The sequence below is a fragment of the Tachyglossus aculeatus genome, chromosome 4 (assembly GCF_015852505.1).
Source record: "Tachyglossus aculeatus isolate mTacAcu1 chromosome 4, mTacAcu1.pri, whole genome shotgun sequence".
In the NCBI taxonomy this organism is placed as follows: domain Eukaryota; kingdom Metazoa; phylum Chordata; class Mammalia; order Monotremata; family Tachyglossidae; genus Tachyglossus; species Tachyglossus aculeatus.
This window is the reverse complement of record NC_052069.1, coordinates 36,843,793-36,865,058: the sequence shown is the minus strand read 5'-3', so window position 1 is coordinate 36,865,058 and position 21,266 is coordinate 36,843,793. Positions and strand designations below refer to the sequence as shown.

General features: G+C 43.6%; 1 protein-coding gene across 4 annotated transcripts in view; it reads right to left on the bottom strand.

The window, feature by feature from the left end:
• Positions 1-1,453: 1,453 nt before the first annotated feature.
• PRKACB (protein kinase cAMP-activated catalytic subunit beta) overlaps positions 1,454-21,266 on the bottom strand; it is a 221,431-nt gene continuing 201,618 nt past the window's right edge. For all 4 annotated transcript variants that reach the window (XM_038746029.1, XM_038746028.1, XM_038746030.1 and 1 more), the window contains exons 9-10: positions 11,738-11,902; positions 1,454-5,853 (exon numbers count right to left, since the gene is read on the bottom strand). In XM_038746029.1, coding sequence (XP_038601957.1) covers positions 5,728-5,853; positions 11,738-11,902 — 291 coding nt within the window. In that variant the 3' untranslated portion in view covers positions 1,454-5,727. The remainder of the gene's footprint in view (positions 5,854-11,737; positions 11,903-21,266) is intronic.

The window sequence follows — 21,266 nt, the reverse complement described above, 5'->3', positions numbered from 1 at the left end:
AAACGGTGAGCTGGCAGGAGAAGCTAGATGAGTTCTGGCCTGGACCTTGCTCCATGACCACATCAAGGATACCCCTGGCCTTTCTGCTGATCCTTTTTGCTGATATTTCCGTCCTTTGGGGAGAAGAGACGGCCAGGGTAGTTGTTGACTGATCAAGAAGCTCTTGGCCTACAGGAAGGATTTCTGTCATACCATCCTTTGGTATACTAATGTGGTAACAGTAATAAAGTTCAAAGCAGATTGGGTATCAGCCTGCACCCGGAAATCTTACCGGTAACACAACTGCACAACAAAAGACTCCTTAAGTGTTCGTCGAGGGCAGGACGGGGTATTTTGCACAGACACAACCAAACACAAACACTCTCACCCGCCCCCACCCCCCCGACCCCTTTCACTGAAAGTAACTTTTTACGTCGAAAGGACAAATCTATCTCTATTGACTTGTACCCTAGTAATAGTAATAATGATCATCATCATCAATCGTATTTATTGAGTGCTTACTATGTGCAGAGCACTGTACTAAGCGCTTGGGAAGTACAAATTGGCAACATATAATGATGGCATTTGTTAAGCGCTTACTAGGAGCAAAGCACTGTTCTAAGCGCTGGGGAGGCTCCAAGGCGATCAGGTTGTCCCACGGGGGGTCACAGTCTTCATCCCCATTTTACAGATGAGGGAACTGAGGCTCAGAGAAGTGAAGTGACTTGACCAAGGTCACCCAGCAGACATGTGGGGGAGCAGGATTAGAATCCATGACCTCTGACTCCCAAGCCCGTGCTCTTTTCACTGAGCCTAGACTGAGTCTTTCCACTGAGTCTTCTAGACTGTGAGCCCGCTGTTGGGTAGGGACCGTCTCTATATGTTGCCAACTTGTACTTCCCAAGCACTTAGTACAGTGCTCAGCACACAGAAAGCGCTCAATAAATATGACAATGAATGAATGAATGAACTGAGCCACGCTGCTTCTCTAACTAGACTAACAGACAGCTGCAGAACAGGGATTCATGTCTCCGACAAAAGAAGAACGGTCATATTCTCTCCCCAAATTTGAGACCGCGACACGGGATTTGATCCTAGCCTGTCACTGACTCCTTAAGATTTCATTTGGAAAAAGTCTATCATCAATAAACCGCATATATCCCGGCTACCATCCAACAAGTGGACCAGGCTCCCCGTAAGCATGGAAAACCCCATGAAATTAAAATCATTTGCTATCCAGAGAACTGAAGAAAGGATCTTGTTTACCTGTCCCGCTGAAAGAAACTTCAGGGATGCACTAAATGCACAACTACTGGAAACAATGTCCAAACCAGTGAACAACGCTAGGAAATCAGATCAGGCTGTCTGGATTTGCAAGAAACACGAGACCGGGCGCCTGTGTTATCACCTCTGCTCTCCTCGCACGCCTGTGTTGTAGGGAGCAGGATCAAAAACAAAGGCAGGGACCGCAGTGGTTATATAAATTTACTTTATAGGCAAAGGATGAAAGTCTACCACATCGTTATACATGGGAGATTCAACTGCTAAGAGACCTTGAAATATCCCGATCAATAAATGAAAGCAAACATACTACTGTTTTGTTTTGTTTTAAAAAAAGAGATTAGGCAAATCAAAAACAACCAAACACAGCGTAATTCATCTATATTTAATTCCAGAAAACTCCATTCACAGTACCATAATACAATGCTTATACCATACTTAGGTAAGGAGCCTAAATAGTCTCTAGGAAATATATGATTACAGCGTATCTATAATACAACTTCAAAGGCAAACGTTTTTCTCCAAGAAAGTTAAAAAAAAATACAAAAAAAAAAAAAACCGAACCAAAAACAAATCCACTCCATGCCAGAATCCTATTGGATCAAGTTTAGTGATCGCTACGACATTTTCAAAAGGAAGCTATGCGATTCTAATTATTTTCTGCAAAGTGGTCACCAAGGCATCGATGCCTGTCTCCAGTAAGGAAGCATCAGCCTTGGATGGCACCGGCTCATCACAAAGGAGTGAGGACTGCTTAGGTTTGTTCTGGATGTGGAAAGAACCGGACCAGCTGATCCTTGAGGTTTTTTCCATCTCTATTAGTTGAAACCTTCTTGGCTATCTTGGCATACGCGGAGCGCTGAACATCACAATCTACAGTCCTCCAACCAGCAGTTGGGAAATGACTTAAACACGAATAAGGGAAATTAAGAGGTCACTGTACCAAAGTAACCCATCCACTCCCTTCCCCTAGTCCTCTGCTAACTTTCGCAAGTTACATCTCCGCCTCTGGTACTACTACAGTCTTGCGTGCCTTGTGAAACGGCATTATTGTGACAGGTTTCTGCGTCTGGAAATGAGATTTCTAGGATGTGGAATTTATTAAATGTAAGTAGACTGCATGCTCTTTGTGGGCAAGGATTATCTCTACCGATTCCCCTGCACTGTCGTCTCCCAAGTGCTCAGACCGTGCTGCGCACACGGCAAGCCATCGGCAACGACCATCGATAGACCAACTTCGTTTTCGATGGCCAAATCGCACGGATGGAACGTGTCCCAAAGGTATTTACTGAACGCAGTTTCTCTCGGTTATTAAAACCGCACTCGCTCGCAGTCTCCTCTTATTGCACTGTATTAGGGAACTTACATATCGTCACGAGTTACACTTTTATCTGACGCTAACATCTTTCCAAATAAAAGTTCCAAAACGGTTGATGTGACAGAAAAAGCCATCTGCTTTATGATATACAGTGCCTGATGCTGGGGAAGGAACATTTAGGTAAAATTTTAAGAGCAGACATTAATGCAAATGCTGTTTCAGAAACATCTTCTGTTTCTGCTGCTTCAAGCATCTTGTCCCTCAACGATGTCAAATCGAAAAAACCCTATTGGGCAGAGGGTGATGCAGTGAAAAACGTCACTTTGCGTTAAATTCTAATTCGGGGGCCCGCTTCTTATTTAATGTCATACCAATGTTCTCGGCTAAAACTGTGGGTGAAATCCTCAATGCTGTATTTCCTAAAAGTACCATTACTTCAAAAAGAAATTATACCTCTAGCCAAATTTTTTTTAAAAAATTCAACGCTGCTAGGACGTTGGAGCTGAATATTTCATATCTGAAAGTCCACTGCTTATCTTTTAAACAGTAACATAAAATGGGGTGGTTGAAAGGCCCTCGCAAACCTATTTCATTCTCATCTCGGACACCCAAATTTACCATCACCTTTCTGAAGCGGAGCCCCATGTGGGACAGGGACTGTGTCCATCCCGATTTGCTTGCATCCATCCCAGCGCTTAGTACAGTGCCTGGCACATAGTAAGCGCTTAACAAATACCATCATCATCATTACGATTCAGCGAGATGGGGTGAATTTCACTGAACAATCCTATCTGACCCACTTATCAAATGAAAGGGGCAACTGCTTTGAAGCTAAAATCATAACAGAATCAAACAGTGATCTCCAGCATTTATTAAAATATTTTAGGTTCATAAATGACGACAGAGTTACTATAGAATTTATCGCATACAGCTAGCCATACAACAGCATGTCCTTGGTCTAAATGAAATACAAAATATTTTAACGTTTTCATACAAATAATTTTTTAAAATTTATTAATGTGACAATATATCTTTGTTACATAAAATTTGCTACAGCAAAGTATCTTATGCTTTCTCTTGCACATATGTAAGTACGGACGGACAGCGACTGAAATCAGTGTCGGCCCCTAAATGACATTGTTGTGCAAAAACGCTTGACAACCGAAAGACATACAGAATGTTGGATAGTACATCTCAGACGGCTTGTAAAATGTCTACAAAGACAAAGGAGTGTCACACGGATTAAAAGGAAGTCATGTCAGCTGGCAACCTGCACGGGCCGGCAAACAAAGAAAATGGCTACAGAACGATACAGATCGGTTTAATAAAAACAACTCCTCCCTGTTTGAGTGTAGACTGATCGTAAAATATGAGCCGAGTTTCTTTAAAACGGTTTAGGTGAGCTGTTTAAGACAGATCACGGAGATTTCTGAAGTGTACAAATAAACTAATATGGATACGCTGAAAAGCCAAAAAAAAAAAAAGAAAAAAAAAAGGAAAACGTGCTGAGCCACGGATTTTCAACCAACACTGAAATAAATGTGTAAAAGTGCTGAAAGCTGACACATGGCAGCAATATCTTTTAAGTCAGTTGGTGAGAATATATAAAATCTAAGTAAGCCCAAATACTTAATGCTGTATCTGCGTGACCATACATCCTGTTTCGCTGAAAGAAAGTGGGTTAAAAAGGAAGATAACTAAGAAAAAATACACACACACTCACACTCACACACACGCACGCGCACACACACACAAGTGAGCCAGTTTAAAACTTTATCTCCTTTTCCCATAAACGGAGCACTGATTTTAGAAACAGTGATTGCCGCGGTTCTCCATCTCCGGCTTACTAATATAGTATACCAGAACTACAACTTGGCAAGAACTCTCCTATCCGTAACTGCTACAAAAAATGAAAAAAAAAAACAAAAAACAAAACAAACCCCCCCCAACAAAAAAAAAAACGAAAAAAAGAGGAAAAAACCAACAAAAATAATGCATTCAGCTAGCAATGCATCTGTATTACTTGTCTGCACTCGCTCAACCGTCTATTTTTGCTTGCAAGGGCACAGTACTTTCCTTCGGATGGATGCCCTTTTCTAAATAGATTATATATATATAGATATATTTTTTTAAAAAAAGGTTTAAAACGAGGAATATTTTCGGCGCTCCGACATTTGACTTTTTAATTACTCATGTTCTCTCGTGTCACTGACCAAAACCTCATCGAAGAGTTTGGGGGTTTTGACACCTTTATCTCTGTTTAATTCCAACCAACGGACTAGTACCTATGCAAGTGAATCCGGTCTACAGTCCAGACCACTCGGAACTGTTCCTGATGAATAAGACCACACGCTTCCCACTGCATAGGCTAGGCATAAACTACTTGGCTAACATCCGGATGGGAACGACGAAGGAAGGAGATCGGGAACAGAACGGCAAGAATGTAGGAGACCAAGGCACGGGGGGTGGGTCTGGGTACTCCAATCATCCAAATCGACACGGCCTAACTGGGGCCGGTTTCTAGGAAGAAGTTGTGGTTTTAAGTTAATTTTGCGTACGTTTTCCGGGTGAGCAGGATCCTACCTCAAAAATCGGGACCAAAACGTCGGCTGGGTTCTCGTCTGAGCACACCGAAATCAAAATAACGGTGAAACTGTAGCGTCGGACACAAAATCGGCTAAAGTGTTTGGCTGGCACAGACTAGAAGCAACACTATCCTTCACTTCAGTCTAAAATACACTAGCCACAACAACTCCCATTTCACTCACACAGATAATACATTATCAAAATAAAATGGAGCATTGTTGGGTAGAAAACTTCTTCATCTGCAAAGGGGGGCGCGGGGGGTGGGGGAGGAGGGAATGAATTTACAGAAACAGAGGAAAAAGACAAACCGGAGAGAATGAGGAAAGCGATCTAGTACTCCGTATTATGGCACAGAGAGTGCCGCTTGACTGTGCCTAGTTATAAGGATTGGTGCAAGTGGCACCCATGGAAGATGGCAATTTAGACCTCAGTCAGCCATGTGGAATGAAGGAACTAGGTACTGTAACTGTTTGGACATATGATGGTCTCAGCTCCACCTTAACTCTCAACAGAGTATAAAGATCCCAATGTAAGCCCTGATGTTGCCTTGTCCTCTCTGCGTCCTAAAAATCAGCAAACTCTTTGGCGCATTTCTCTGTTAGAGAGACACGGATGTCTTCTTCTTCATAATCGTCAAAGTTGCTGGTGTCTCCGGGGCCTCTGAACTTTGGTATGAACGGGGCTTCTACCTGAAGAAACAGAAGGGCAAGCTTTAACGGCTCACTTCGGAGGTACGAAAGTACTCACCCTTAACAGACCTCAGGATCTGCCACGTTGAGATGTCTTGATGGAGTGCTTCCTGAAAGGGCTTTAAGACGAATGGCAGGGCATCGCTGTTCACCAGAGTTGGGCACAGGCCAGCAGGGTCCCCGTGCAGAGTTCGAAGACGTCTTAGAAACTCGCTCACCCGGACCAAATTTAGAAGCCAGCTCCATTTTCTTTACCGGCCCTCCATCCCACACCACCCCGATCGATGGCTTGTTAGTAGGCCCCACCTTGGGGAGCGAAAACCACGAGTCTACTCCCAGCCTCCGCTTCCCAGGGGTCTTTCCCCGACTGCGCCTTTTATAATACTGCCTGTGAAACAGAAAAAGCACAACTGGTTCCTAGTTAGCAGTCCGATCCTACCCGTGGCAAAGGAAGAAAATACTTGTTTTGGGAGGTATATTAATTACTGAAATCATGAGGGTCCCATTTGGGAAAAAAAAATCACCTCTTTTAGAGCCCCCTACTAGTCTGAAATATTTCATACTTGCTCATACATATTTGTTTGTACATATTTATTACTGTATTTATTTATTTTACTTGTACATATCTATTCTATTTATTTTATTTTGTTAGTATGTTTGGTTCTGTCTCCCCCTTTTAGACTGTGAGCCCACTGTTGGGTAGGGACTGTCTCTATATGTTGCCAATTTGAACTTCCCAAGCGCTTAGTACAGTGCTCTGCACATAGTAAGCACTCAATAAATACGATTGATGATGATGATGATTTATTACTGTATTTATTTATTTATTTTACTTGTACATACCTATTCTATTTATTTTATTTTGTTAGTATGTTTGGTTTTGTCTCCCCCTTTTAGACTGTGAGCCCACTGTTGGGTAGGGACTGTCTCTATATGTTGCCAATTTGTACTTCCCAAGCGCTTAGTACAGTGCTCTGCACATAGTAAGCGCTCAATAAATACGATTGATGATGATGATGATTTATTACTGTATTTATTTATTTATTTTACTTGTACATACCTATTCTATTTATTTCATTTTGTTAGTATGTTTGGTTTTGTCTCCCCCTTTTAGACTGTGAGCCCACTGTTGGGTAGGGACTGTCTCTATATGTTGCCAATCTGTACTTCCCAAGCGCTTAGTACAGTGCTCTGCACACAGTAACCACTCAATAAATACGATTGAAGATGATGACGATGATGATTTCATACGGGTCCTAAAACTAAGCAGTCTGTTCTCTGCAAAAGACTTTCGAGCTCCCTGTGGGGGAAGGCACCGAATGCTACTGAATGATTAATCACATTGCTGTTTTTTACCAATCCGAAAAATCAGAGCCTGGAGTTACCATTGGTTATATGACTATGGCCGAAAAGAACTGAAAACGTGAGGCCATCGTGCATCGGTGGAGGATGTAGAGAAACATACAGAGTGTTTTTTTCCTATTTCTGACTCCTCAGAATTTCCTTACAATCACTTTAGCATCTCCAAGACACAGAGAGGTGAGAGACTTTATCACAGATTGAAATTTCAGTATCTTTCTGACCAGATGAGCTAATTAGGTTAAACCTCCCCCAAACCTTGAATAACACCGGCAAGGCAGACAAGCACGACTCCGTTTGCTCAGGGCCGAAGGGGGCACAAGCTCTGAGATTTACTAAAACCCATCGTATCATTTCAAAATAGCCTATTGGTGACAAAGAAGCAGCTCACAAACAGGCCACTGTGTTTGGGGGCTATTTCAAAACTGTTCCCACACTTCTTAAAAGACAATCCAAAGTTTGTTAAACCTAGAAAATGCTAGCAGGTCTTAGGAAGAACCACAAAAGATCTGCCAAATAAAATCAATCTTCCTGATGGGTATAATAAAAGAATTGGGGCACCTTCACTGCTAAGAAAATCATCTTCTCTCTACTTAGTAAAACCAGTTAGAATAATGACGTTATTGTCTGTGCACCACAGATCTAACAGTTCATTTCTACATTTGCAGAATGCTTAATAAGTGTAAATATCCTGTCCTGAATGTAAATTTAGTCTTGTTATCTTTTCCATTACGATTTCAAAGGCGCTCTTCCCGACTTTGTTTTCATATCCTTTAAAAAGAATATAAATAGAACAAGCTGTGCTACCAGTTCTTCTAATTAGACAATTTCTGATTAAAAAAAAAACCTTCCAGCATATGGCTAAATAGCTTCACTAAGTATATCTTAAAATATTAAAAGCGTTGTGCTTTGAGGAAAAAAAAAAATCAATGAAGGCATATTCACGGTGCATACAAACGGTCCTTAAATGGGCATTTAAAAAGCAAAAGAGCAGATAATTACAATTCAGTGAGTGAAATCTTTCCTCATCTGTCTCCATTTAATACAAAGAGTACCAAGATGTGTTAATAATATCCTGTCAGATAGTAATTAATACATTACTGATTACCACAACTACTGTACCGTCAACTTGGGTAGCAAAACAACCAGTTACTTTTTATAAGCTATTGTTAGATTTTGGGCTTGCGCCCTCCACCACTTTTTGTTATAGAAGCTCTCTCTATCCCTTTATACTTGGGTTGGTTTGGATTTCCTTTCGACCCCCATATTTTGTAAAAATTCACTAGGTATCACTGAGTGATGGAGGACTCCATCCAGGACAGACAGATGCCTACTTTTTTTTTTATATTCACTTCTGAGAAGGAGAATCCACTATCTCCATCGGTAGGCTATTTTAGTGTTTCATCGCTGATCCTCCCCTTCGTCCCCCTCTCCATCCCCCCCGTCTTACCTCCTTCCCTTCCCCACAGCACCTGTATATATGTATATATGTTTGTACATATTTATTACTCTATTTATTTATTTATTTATTTTACTTGTACATATCTATTCTATTTATTTTATTTTGTTAATATGTTTGGTTTTGTTCTCTGTCTCCCCCTTCTAGACTGTGAGCCCACTGTTGGGTAGGGACTGTCTCTATATGTGGCCAACTTGTACTTCCCAAGCGCTTAGTACAGTGCTCTGCACACAGTAAGCGCTCAATAAATACGATTGATTGATTGATTGATTAATAGCTCTGTGTATACCACTCGAATCTCTGCTGCTTCAATTTTAAGCCTAAGTTCCATTCTTTTGGCAGAAAGCCTCACTCAGGTTACAAGTCATTTCTTTCCACATTTCAGCCAAGCACGATATCACAAAAGGGCCTTTTACATTTTCAGGGGTATATTCCAAAAGCAAAATAAGATGCCTGCACTGGTTTTAGATTGCTTCTGCTTAGAAATAGGCTCAAACATAATGAATTTATTGAAGTGCTTAATACGTTCACTAAGCACTCTGAAACTTCCTTCAACCTCGTAGTACTTGAGAAAATAGTCTGATACTTTGCAATCTTCCCTTTCCCTCGTCTATTTTAAGGTCCGTCTCGCCCTGTAGGCTGTTCACTCCTTGAGGGCCAGGGATCGTGTCTACTACACCGCATTCTTCCCCAGAGCTAGTACAGTGCTCTACACACTTGAGCGCTCAAAAAGTATCACTGACTTGCCAGGTGGATTGGGATGGGTGCTTGCCATTTTAATGTCTCCCTTTTTAGGATGTAAGGTCTACAGGGGTCTGTCTGTGCGCTGTATGAAACGCTGCAGTGCGCTCAGTCCAGTCTACCTGATTCCACCCTGAGCAGACCTCCGGCCGGACAGGAGACGCGGTAGAGCAGGAGCAGTTAGGGAGGGACCCGATAAGACCACCGCGTGAGCCTAGGTGGGCCTGGCTGGGCTTGGCCAGAAAGGTGGCCAAGTCCAGCCAGTGTCAGAATAATAATAACAATATAATAATTATTATTATAATAGAATAATAGAATATAATAGAATAATAATAATGATGATAGCATTTATTAAGCGCTTACTATGTGCAAAGCACTGCTCTAAGCGCTGGAAAAGCAGCATGGCCTAGTGGATAGAGCACAGACTTGGGAGTCAGAAGGACCTGGGTTCTAATTCCGGTTCCGCCACTGGTCTGCTGTGTGACCTCGGACAAGTCACTTGATTGCCCTGTGCCTCAGTTCCCTCATCTGGAACGTGGGAATTTAGACGGTGAGCCCACTGTTGGGTAGGGACCGTCTCTATATGTTGCCAACTTGTACTTCCCAAGCGCTTAGTACGGTGCTCTGCACACAGTAAGCGCTCAATAAATACGATTGATGATGATGACGTGGGACAACCTGATTAGCTGTATCTACCCCAGCGCTTAGAACAGTGGTTGACACATAACAAGCGCTTAACAAATACCATCACTAATAATAATGATGATAATGGCATTTATTAAGCGTTTACAATGTGCAAAGCACTGTTCAAAGCGCTGGGGAGGTTACAAGGTGATCAGGTTGTCCCACAGGGGGCTCACGGTCTTAATCCCCATTTTACAGACGAGGGAACTGAGGCTTAGAGAAGTTAAGTGACTTGCCCAAAGTCACACAGCTGACAATTGGCAGAGCTGGCGTTTGAACCCATGACCTCTGCCTCCAAAGCCCGGGCTCTTTCCACTGAGCCACGCTGCTTCTCTAATCACTATCATCATTATTATTATTATTATTGGCCCAGAGCCACAAGCTTCAACCTGGGGACAGCTGGACTGGGCTTTGGGTCTGTTTGCGAAGCACCCACAGTGCTCGGGCTTGGTGGTGGCTACGGGCTGGTGGGACCAGTGGCCGGCTCGGCGGGGCCGCGGGGAGAGACCGCGGCCACTCTGCGACAATCGCCAGAAATCACGGGTCCTCCCCACCCGGCCCGGAGGAGTTCCCCTAACCGAGCAAAAGGGCCCCAGACCACCCTTTCCGAGTTGGGGTTCAGTGCACAACTAACACACTTCTTTGGGGGCTCAGCCCAAACGCTGACAAGTCTCTGATGGGCTCGAGGAGATTTCAAGTTCATGGCCGAGTTCCAGAACAGGAACTGGGGATAAATTTGTTATCGAAAAATCGGCGCCCTATCCCACCGGTATCCGCGTTTACTTCCTGTTCATGAATTAAGGTCCTTGGGGAGGAATTAACACTTTCACACTCCTAGGGGATCATTGTCCACTGCTGAGTGCACTGTGGCTATAGTCATTATATTTACTGTTTGTGCTTCTGTAGAGTTTATTTAAAAGGCAAGATTAAAAACCCAGGATTCCAATCCAGGCAATAATAACAAAAACTGCGGTCATTTTGGGTGGGGAAATAGAAGGAATCCTTGTCAGGATCTCTCTGTAATAACTATGGTATCTGTGAAGCAGCTACTCTGTGCCAAGCGCTGTACTAAGTGCTGGGGTAGATACAAGATCATCTGTCCCGCATGGGGCTCGCAATATAAGTAGAAGGGAGAACAGGGATTGAACCCCCATTTTGCAGAACGGGGAACTGAGGCATCGAGACCTTAAGTGAAGCAGCGTGGCTCAGTGGAAAGAGCCAGGGCTTTGGAATCAGAGGTCATGGGTTCAAATCCCGGCTCCGCCACTTGTCAGCTGTGTGACTTTGGGCAAGTCACTTCTCTGTGACTCAGTTCCCTCATCTGTAAAATGGGGATTAAGTCTGTGAGCCCCCATGTAGGACAACTTGATTACTTTGTATCTACCCCAGAGCTTAGAACAGTGCTTTGCACATAGTAAGCGCTTAATAAATGCCATCATTATTATTATTATTATTAAGTGACTTGCCCAAGGTCACACAGCAGGAGAGTGACGGAGTCGGAATTAGAGCCCGGCCTGAGCTCTTCCACTAAGGCCACGCTGCTTCCCCACTCAGAGGCAAGACCGCGCCTTCGACTTCCTTGGCTGGAACCATGAAAAGACACTCTTCATTACTTCAATTAGAAAGACGAAAACTACTTACTTTTCTCTGGTAAATAGCGATCCAATCTGTAGTAGCAAACCACTTGTGATTCTTTATGTCATTTACACCATTCTTGAGATTTCCATAACGCTTGGTCAAGTCTACCTGAAGCAAGTTCCTTAGCAGGTCCTTCAGATCTGAACTGAAGTGGGACGGGAACCGTACCTACACAGAAACCCACATGGTTACAAACACAGCACATGACTTCTCTTGCCCTTCCTTTTTGAAGGGGAAATGATAGTTCTGGTGGAGACCTCCCGTTTATCTCTAACAACTTACGCTGGTTCAAAAGGGCATTGGGTTTTGTGGGTTTAAGTCAACTTTAAATTCCAAACAAACAAAGCATAATATGAAAGAGTAGCAGCATGCAAATTCTGATCAAGTACTTTCATCCAAAGAAGGTCTGAAAGAAATGAAAGAAAAACACCTCCTCACTGGAAGCTGGTATTCATGTATTATTAACTCGAATCATATGGATTTTATTCGTGCTATTAGAGAAGAGCTTAGAAAAGGGCGGTAAATTCATTCAATCGTATTTATTGAGCGCTTACTGTGTGCAGATCACCCAGTGCTCAAGACCTGATGGCTCAAGACATCAATGTTTTTCACTCTTCAAACTACAAAAAGTTTATTAAATGGCATTTGCAAAAAAAGAAAAAAAAACAAACCAATATTCCTTTGATTTAGTTACAGTAGACGACGTCTTTTTTGCTGTAGCAGAACGGACATCAGTCTTTCCCATTTGAATCCCTTTCCCCTCCCACCCTCCTTTATCCGTTATTCCTGTTCTTTTTTTACAACTTTATCCGTTATTCCTGTTCTTTTTTTACGACTGCTGCTCCTGCAATGTGGAGAGTAATACACACAGGCAGAAGGGAAGGCTTAAGGGTGGGTCAGGCCAGGCAAGAAAATCCGTCACCAACGATTAGAAAAAACAAAACAACCTCATAGAGCACGCTTACATCCGATTTGTACTTCCCAAGTGCTTAGTATAGTGCTCTGCACACAGTAAGCGCTCAATAAATATGATTGAATGAATACTAATCTAGCTCACTGTGGTCAGGGAACGTATCTGTCAACTCTGTTGCACTGTACTCTCCCAAGTGCTCTGCACATAGTAAGCGCTCAATAAATACCACTGATTGATATATTCTTCTCGCACCACTACTGAGAGGCAAACGGGGAAAAGAATGACTCTTCCCATTTTGCAGATGAAAAAATCCCAGAGACATAGATATTCATTCATTCAATCGTATTTATTGAGCGCTTACTGTGTGCAGAGCACTGTACTAAGCACTGTGGAAGTATAAGTTGGCAACATATAGAGATGGTCCCTACCCAACAGCGGGCTCACAGTCTAGAAATGACAATGTCCCACCCTATCCAACCCAATTTGCTTGTATCTACCTCAATGCTTAGTACAGTGCCTCACATAATAATAATAATAATAATGACATTTATTAAGCACTTACTATGTGCAAAGCACTGTTCTAAGCGCTGAATAATAATAATAATGATGGCATTTATTAAGTGCTTACTATGTGCAAAGCACTGTTCTAAGCGCTGAATAATAATAATAATGATGGCATTTATTAAGCGCTTACTATGTGCAAAGCACTGTTCTAAGCGCTGGGGAGGTTACAAGGTGATCAGGTTGTCCCACGGGGGGCTCACAGTCCTAATCCCCATTTTACAGGTGAGGGAACTGAGGCCCGGAGAAGTGAAGTGACTTGCCCAAAGTCACCCAGCTGACAGTTGGCAGAGCCGGGATTTGAACCCATGACCTCTGACTCCAAAGCCCGGGCTCTTTCCACTGAGCCATGCTGCTTTGCGCTTAAGCAATACTGTCATTATTATTACTATTTTGGTTGAAGACTCCAAAGTCTTACAATAATAATAACAATAATAATGATGATGTTGGTATTTCTTAAGCGCTTACTATGCGTCAAGCACTGTTCTAAGCGCTGGGGGAGATACAAGGTGATCAGGTTGTCCCACGTGGGGCTCACAGTCTTCATCCCCATTTTACAGATGAGGGAACTGAGGCCCAGAGAAGTAACTTGGCGAAAGTCACACAGCTGACATGTGAGGGGGCATTCTGATTATTACGGGGCCAATGCCGCCATCGCGGACTACCAGGAGAAGCAGCGTGGCTCAGTGGAAGCAGATGTAGGACCAGAACCATCATCAATCGTACTTATTGAGCACTTACTGAGTGCAGAGCACTGTACTAAGCGCTTGGGAAGTACAAGTTGGCAACATATAGAGACGGTCCTCCAGCAGTAGCCCCGGGACCTCCCCAAGTTGCAGCCCCAGAGCCCTGCGGCAGGTGCCACACGGAGGGGCTTGGAACAGACGGGCCACAAATAACCCACAAACCTGGAGAGCCCGAGGACGATGAACGCTAGAGAGAAGGGTGGGAGAATAGAAGGAATCCTTGTCAGCATCTCTCTGTAAAGACTGCGGCATCTGTGAAGGGCTTCCTGTGTGTCAAGCACTATACTAAGCACCGGGGTAGATGCCAGATGATCAGGTCAAAGCCCAATCCCTGTTCCTCATGGGGCTCACTGTCTAAAGGGGAAAAAACCAAGGCACAGAGAGTTAAGTGACTAGCTCAAAGTCACGCAGCATACTGGTCGTACAGCCAGAATTGGAGTTTCCTGATTCCCAGACCTGTGCTCTTTCCTCTAGACTGTGTCCCATAGAATTGCTCTTACTAAGTCTCCATCTTTCGCTGCCTTTCCCACGTTACTTGTACCACCGCCAGAGTCCCGTGAAGGCATCTCGGCCTGGAAGGAGCAATGTACTGTCTTTAAGGGCTGTTTCCTGCAGCTAACCAAGGTTTTGTGGCTGTCTGGGAAGCTGTCTGCTGGGATGGCATTCCCTCCAACAGCTACTCCTATTTACCCCAGCCCCACAACATATATGTAAATAATAATAATGGTATTTGTTAAGCGCTTACTATGTGCCAAGCACTGGGGAGGTTACAAGATGATAACATTGTCCCACTGAGGGCTCACACAATTTTAATCCCCATTTTCCAGATGAGGTAATTGAGGCCCAGAGAAGTTAAGTGACTTGCCCAAAGTCACACAGCTGACAATTGGAGGAGCCGGGATTTGAAGCCACGACCTCTGACTCCAAAGCCCGGGCTCTTTCCACTGAGCCTTGCTGCGTCTCTAAATCTACTAGATAGTAAATCAACTATCTCCCTTATCTGAAATTTATTTTAATGTTTGCCTCCCCTATGTACCCTATAAGACCTTTGGGGGCAGGGAACGCGTCTACCAACTTTATTACATACTACTTTCCCCAATCAAACAATCAAATCAGTGGCAGTTATGGAGTACTTACCATGTACACAGCATTGTACAAAGTGTTTGGGAGAGTACACACAACAGAGTTGGCAGCCATATCCTTGCCCACATGTCAGGGCTTAACATGGTGTTCTGCTCACGATAAGCACGCCATCAATACCACTGATTTGACTGAATAATAATAATAATAACGATAATAATAAATGTGGCATTTAATCAATCAATCAATCGTATTTATTGAGCGTTTACTGTGTGCAGAGCACTGTACTAAGCGCTTGGGAAGTACAAGTTGGCAACATATAGAGACGGTCCCTACCCAACAGTGGGATCACAGTCTTTAAGCGCTTACTATGTGCAGCACTCCATCCATACCACTGATTTGACTGAATAATGATAATAATAAATGTGGCATTTAAGCGCTTACTATGTGCAGCACTCCATCCATACCACTGATTTGACTGAATAATAATGATAATAATAAATGTGGCATTTAAGTGCTTACTATGTGCTGCACTCCATCAATACCACTGATTTGACTGAATAATAATAATGATAATAATAAATGTGGCATTTAAGTGCTTACTATGTGCAGCACTCCATCCATACCACTGATTTGACTGAATAATAATGATAACAACAAATGTGGCATTTAAGTGCTTACTATGTGCTGCACTCCATCAATACCACTGATTTGACTGAATAATAATAAATGTGGCATTTAAGCGCTTACTATGTGCTGCACTCCATCCATACCACTGATTTGACTGAATAATAATAATCACGATAATAATAAATGTGGCATTTAAGTGCTTACTATGTGCTGCACTCCATCAATACCACTGATTTGACTGAATAATAATAATAACGATAATAATAAATGTCGCTTTTAAGTACTTACTATGTGCAGCACTCCATCCATACCACTGATTTGACTGAATAATAATGATAACAATAAATGTGGCATTTAACTGCTTACTATGTGCTGCACTCCATCAATACCACTGATTTGACTGAATAATAATAAATGTGGCATTTAAGTGCTTACTATGTGCAGCACTCCATCCATACCACTGATTTGACTGAATAATAATAACGATAATAATAAATGTGGCATTTAAGCGCTTACTATGTGCAGCATTCCATCCATACCACTGATTTGACTGAATAATAATAACAATAATAATAAATGTGGCATTTAAGCGCTTACTATGTGCAGCACTCCATCCATACCACTGATTTGACTGAATAATAACGATAATAATAAATGTGGCATTTAAGAGCTTACTATGTGCTGCACTCCATCCATACCACTGATTTGAGTGAATAATAATAATAACGATAATAATAAATGTGGCATTTAAGCGCTTACTATGGGCAGCACTCCATCCATACCACTGATTTGACTGAATAACGATAATAATAAATATGGCATTTAAGCGCTTACTATGTGCAGCACTCCATTCATACCACTGATTTGACTGAATAATAATAATGATGATAATAAATGTGGCATTTAAGCGCTTACTATGTGCAGCACTCCATCAATACCACTGATTTGACTGAATAATAATAATAATGATAATAATAAATGTGGCATTTAAGCGCTTACTATGTGCCGGCACTGTTCTAAGCCCTGGGGATTGGGTTGGACACAGCCCCTGTCCCACAGAGACCTCACAGTCTTAATCCCCATTTCCTAGGTGAGGGAACTGAGGCCCAGAGAAGTGAAGTGACTTGCCAAGGTCACTCAGCAGATAAACGGCGGAGCCGCAATTAGAACCCAGACCCTTCGGATTCCCAGGCCTGGGCTCTACAACCAGGATACGCTGCTTCTCAAGTATTAAAGGTTTTCCTTCTGGCTGGCATGTCCCCGGGTCTGGTGATAGCTTTACTTGTGCGGCGCCCAGCGCGGCCCAAACTCCACCTTCCAGCACCACCGGAATTCTCTGAATTGGAGTCACCTCAAGGCTAGAGAACCGAGGTCAGGGCCGCAAGGATCGTGCCCCTGCATTGCCCTGACCCCACTGGGAAGCAGCTTGGCTCGGTGGCTTTGGAGTCAGAGGTCATGGGTTCAAATCCCGGCTCTGCCAATTGTCAGCTGTGTGACTCTGGGCAAGCCACTTCACTTCTCTGGGCCTCAGTTATCCCTATCTGTAAAATGGGGATTAAGACTGTGAGCCCCCCGTGGGACAACCTGATCACCTTGTAACCTCCCCAGCACTTAGAACAGTGCTTTGCAATCAATCTATCAATCGTATTTATTGAGCGCTTACTGTGTGCAGAGCACTGGACTAAGCGCTTGGGAAGTACAAGTTGGCAACATATAGAGACGGTCCCTACCCAACAGTGGGCTCACAGTCTAAAAGGGGGAGACGGAGAACAAAACCAAACATACTAACAAAATAAAATAAATAGAATAGATTATGTACAAGTAAAATAAATAGAGTAATAAATATGTACAAACATATATACATATATACAGGTGCTGTGGGGAAGGGAAAGAGGTAAGATGGGGGGATGGAGAGGGGGACGAGGGGGGGGGATGTGCTTACTTTGCACATAGTAAGCGCCTAATAAATGCCATTATTATTATTGAGACTTTCTGCATCAGCAACAGGTGTGGCTTCATGAGTTCTCACCTTTCCTCCTGCCTTCAGGCCCTGGATCCTACACTCTCCTTCTAAAGCCTCCTGCTTCGCATTCCCACCTCGGCCGATGCCACCACCATCATCACCATCCGGCAATCCTCAACTGGGACGTCATCCTCGACCCTTTTTCTCAGTCTTTTTCCCAGACTGAGCCCCCCTTTTCCTCTCCCCCTCCCCATCCCCCCAGCCCTACCTCCTTCCCCTCCCCACATCACCTGCATATCTGCTTGTACAGATTTATTACTCTATTTATTTTACTTGTACATATTTACTATTCTATTTATTTTGTTAATGATGTGCAATTAGCTTTAATTCTATTTGTTCTGATGCCTTTGACACCCGTCTACATGTTTTGTTTTGTTGTCTGTCTCCCCCTTCTAGACTTTGAGCCCGTTGTTCGGTAGCGACCGTCTCTATATGTCGCCAACTTGTACTTCCCAAGCGCTTAGTACGGTGCTCTGCACACAGTAAGCGCTCAATAAATACGACTGAATAAATGAATGATCTTTCGGTGTCTTTCCAGCTCTCATGTTCAATTCAATCGTACTTACTGAGCGCTTACTGTGTGCACAGCACTATACTAAGTGCTTGGGAGAGTACAATACTACAGAGAAGCAGCGTGGCTCAGTGGAAAGAGCACAGGTTTTGGAGTCAGAGATCATGGGTTCAAATCCCGGCTCCGCCAATTGTCAGCTGTGTGTCTTTGGGCAAGTCACTTAACTTCTCTGTGCCTCAGTTCCCTCATTTGTAAAATGGGATTAAGACTGTGAGCCCTACGTGGGACAATCTGATCACCTTGTATCCCCCCCAGCGCTTAGAACAGTGCTTTGCACATAGTAAGCGCTTAACAAATACCATCATTATTAATATAACAATAAAAAGACATGTTCCCTGCATCCCGTTAGTTCTGACTCCACGACATTTTCTGGATTTGGTCCTGTCCCTCCACTTAGACACCAACCTAGCCCAAGTTCTTGTCATATCATATGTCATATTGATTGATACTGACTGAATGATTCTTGGGAAACAGTGCGGCTTAGTGGAAAGAGCTCGGGCTTGGGAGTCAGAGGTCATGGGTTCTAATCCCGGCTCCTCCACTTGTCAGCTGTGTGGCTTTGGGCAGGTCACAATTTCTCTGTGTCTCAGTTACCTCATGTGTAAAATGGGGATTAAGACGGTGAGCCCCACGTGGGACAACCTGATAACCTTGTATCTATCCCAGCGCTCAGAACAGTGCTCGGCACAAAGTAAGTGCTTAATAAATACCCTTATTATTATGGTATCACAATTCCAGCCCTCTGTCAGCCTCCTAACTGACCTTCCTGTGTCTGGCCTCACCCCTTTCCAATCTCGACTGCTCACTGCTCCGCAGAGGGCTTCCTCAGCCCACACCTCCATTCCTCAAACACCTTCGATAGCTGCCCCTCTCCCTCCACCTTAAACAAAAAACTCCTCACAATGGAATTGAAGAATCTCCATCAGCTCCCTCCAACCAGTTAGGCACACTCTACAATTCTTAGGGGCAGGGATCCTGTTAAGCTCTCAATAAATACGATTGACTGAATAACTCTATTCCATTATACGTTCCCAAGCGTTTAGCACAGTGCCCTGCACATAGCACTGATTACTGCATCAGCCTCCTTTCTGATCTCCCATCCTCCTGTCTCTCCTCACTTCAGACTATATTTCACTCTGTTGCCCGGATCATCTTTGTACAGAAATGCTCTGGGCATGTCACTTCCCTCCTCAAAAATCTCCAGTGGTTGCCTGTCAACCTTGGAATCAAGCAAAAACTCCTCACTTTTGGCTTCAAGACTCTCCATCACCTCGCCCCCCTACTTCTCTCCTTCTCCAGCCCAGCCCGCACCATCGGCTCGTCGGCCACTAACCTCCTCACTGGGCCTCATTCTCGCCTGTCCCACCGTCGACCCCCGGCCCACATCTTTCCTCTGGCCCGGAATGCCCTCCCTCCTCACATCCGCCAAACTAGCTCTCTTCCTCCCTTCAAAGCCCTACTGAGAGCTCACCTCCTCCATGAGGCCTTCCCAGATTGAGCCCCCCTATTTCCTCCCCTCCCCCCGCCCTACCCTCTTCCCCTACCCACAGCACTTGTATATATTTCTACATATTTGTTACTCTTATTTTATTTGTACTTACTATATTTATTTTATTAATGATGTGTATATAGCTATAATTCTATTTCTTCTAATAGTATTGACACCTGTCTTCTTGTTTTGTTTCGTTGTCTGTCTCCCCCTTCTAGACTGGGAGCCCGCTGTTGGGTAGGGACCGTCTCTAGATGTTGCCGACTTGTACTTCCCAAGCGCTTAATACAGTGCTCTGCACTTGGTAAGCGCTCAATAAATATGATTGAATGAATGAATATGTTGCCGACTTGTACTTCCCAAGTGCTTAGTACAGTGCTCTGCACACAGTGAGTGCTCAATATGACTGAATGAATGAATAGTAAGCCCTCAATACCACTAATTGAAAGATCCTACATATCAGCCCTCTAGACTCCCTACTCAAGGGTGACACTTTTCACTCCTCCTAAACTCATCTAACTGAACCTCGCTCAACCCTCCTGCCTCTGAGCCCTCACTCATCCTGTTTCTTGGACTTTGAGCTCTCCCTCCAAATTCTCATCAAAGCCTCTCTTAAATTCCCTCCTCCCTCCAGGAGTCCTGAGGGCAGGGAACTTTTGTCTTGCTTCTGCTGTACTCTCCCAAGTGCTCAGTGCAGTCTGGAGGCGCTCAATAAATATCCACAACTGCTTGATCACGAGTGTCTTCAGGAAAAAAAAATACAGGAAGAATGAATTTTTCAAAGTCCCTATTTGCCTTGATCCTTTCAAATCAAACCAGTTTTCAGTAGCCTAATTTCAAATACGAAAAATGACAAAAACTACAAAGGATTAGATGAGATACTTGAGGACTCCCTAATGATAGTGAAGCAGCACAGCAAAGTGGATAGAGCACAGGCCTAGGAGTCGTGGGTTCTAATCCTGTCTCCGCCACGTATCTGCTGTGTGACCTTGGGCAAGTCACTTCTCTAGGCCTCGGTTACTTCATCTGTAAAATGGGGATTCAGACTGTGAGCCCCATGTGAGAGAGGGACCGTGTTCAACCTGATTTGCGTGCATCCGTCCCAGAGCTTAGTACAGTGCTCGGCACATAGTAAGTGCTTAACAAATACCACAATTATTATTCATTCAATCGTATTTATTGAGCGCTTACTGTGTGCAGAGCACTGTACTATTAGTGCACCACCAGAAAAAGCCTGGGAACCACTGCATTAACTCCACCCCCCCGCCTTACCTCCTTCCCTTCCCCACAGCACCTGTATATATGTATATATCTTTGTATGTATTTATTACTCTATTCATTTATTTTACTTGTACATATCTATTCTATTTATTTTATTTTGTTAACATGTTTTGTTTTGTTCTCTGTCTCCCCCTCCTAGACTGTGAGCCCACTGTTGGGTAGGGACCGTCACTATATGTTGCCAACCTGTACTTCCCAAGTGCTTAGTACAGTGCTCTGCACACAGTAAGCGCTCAAT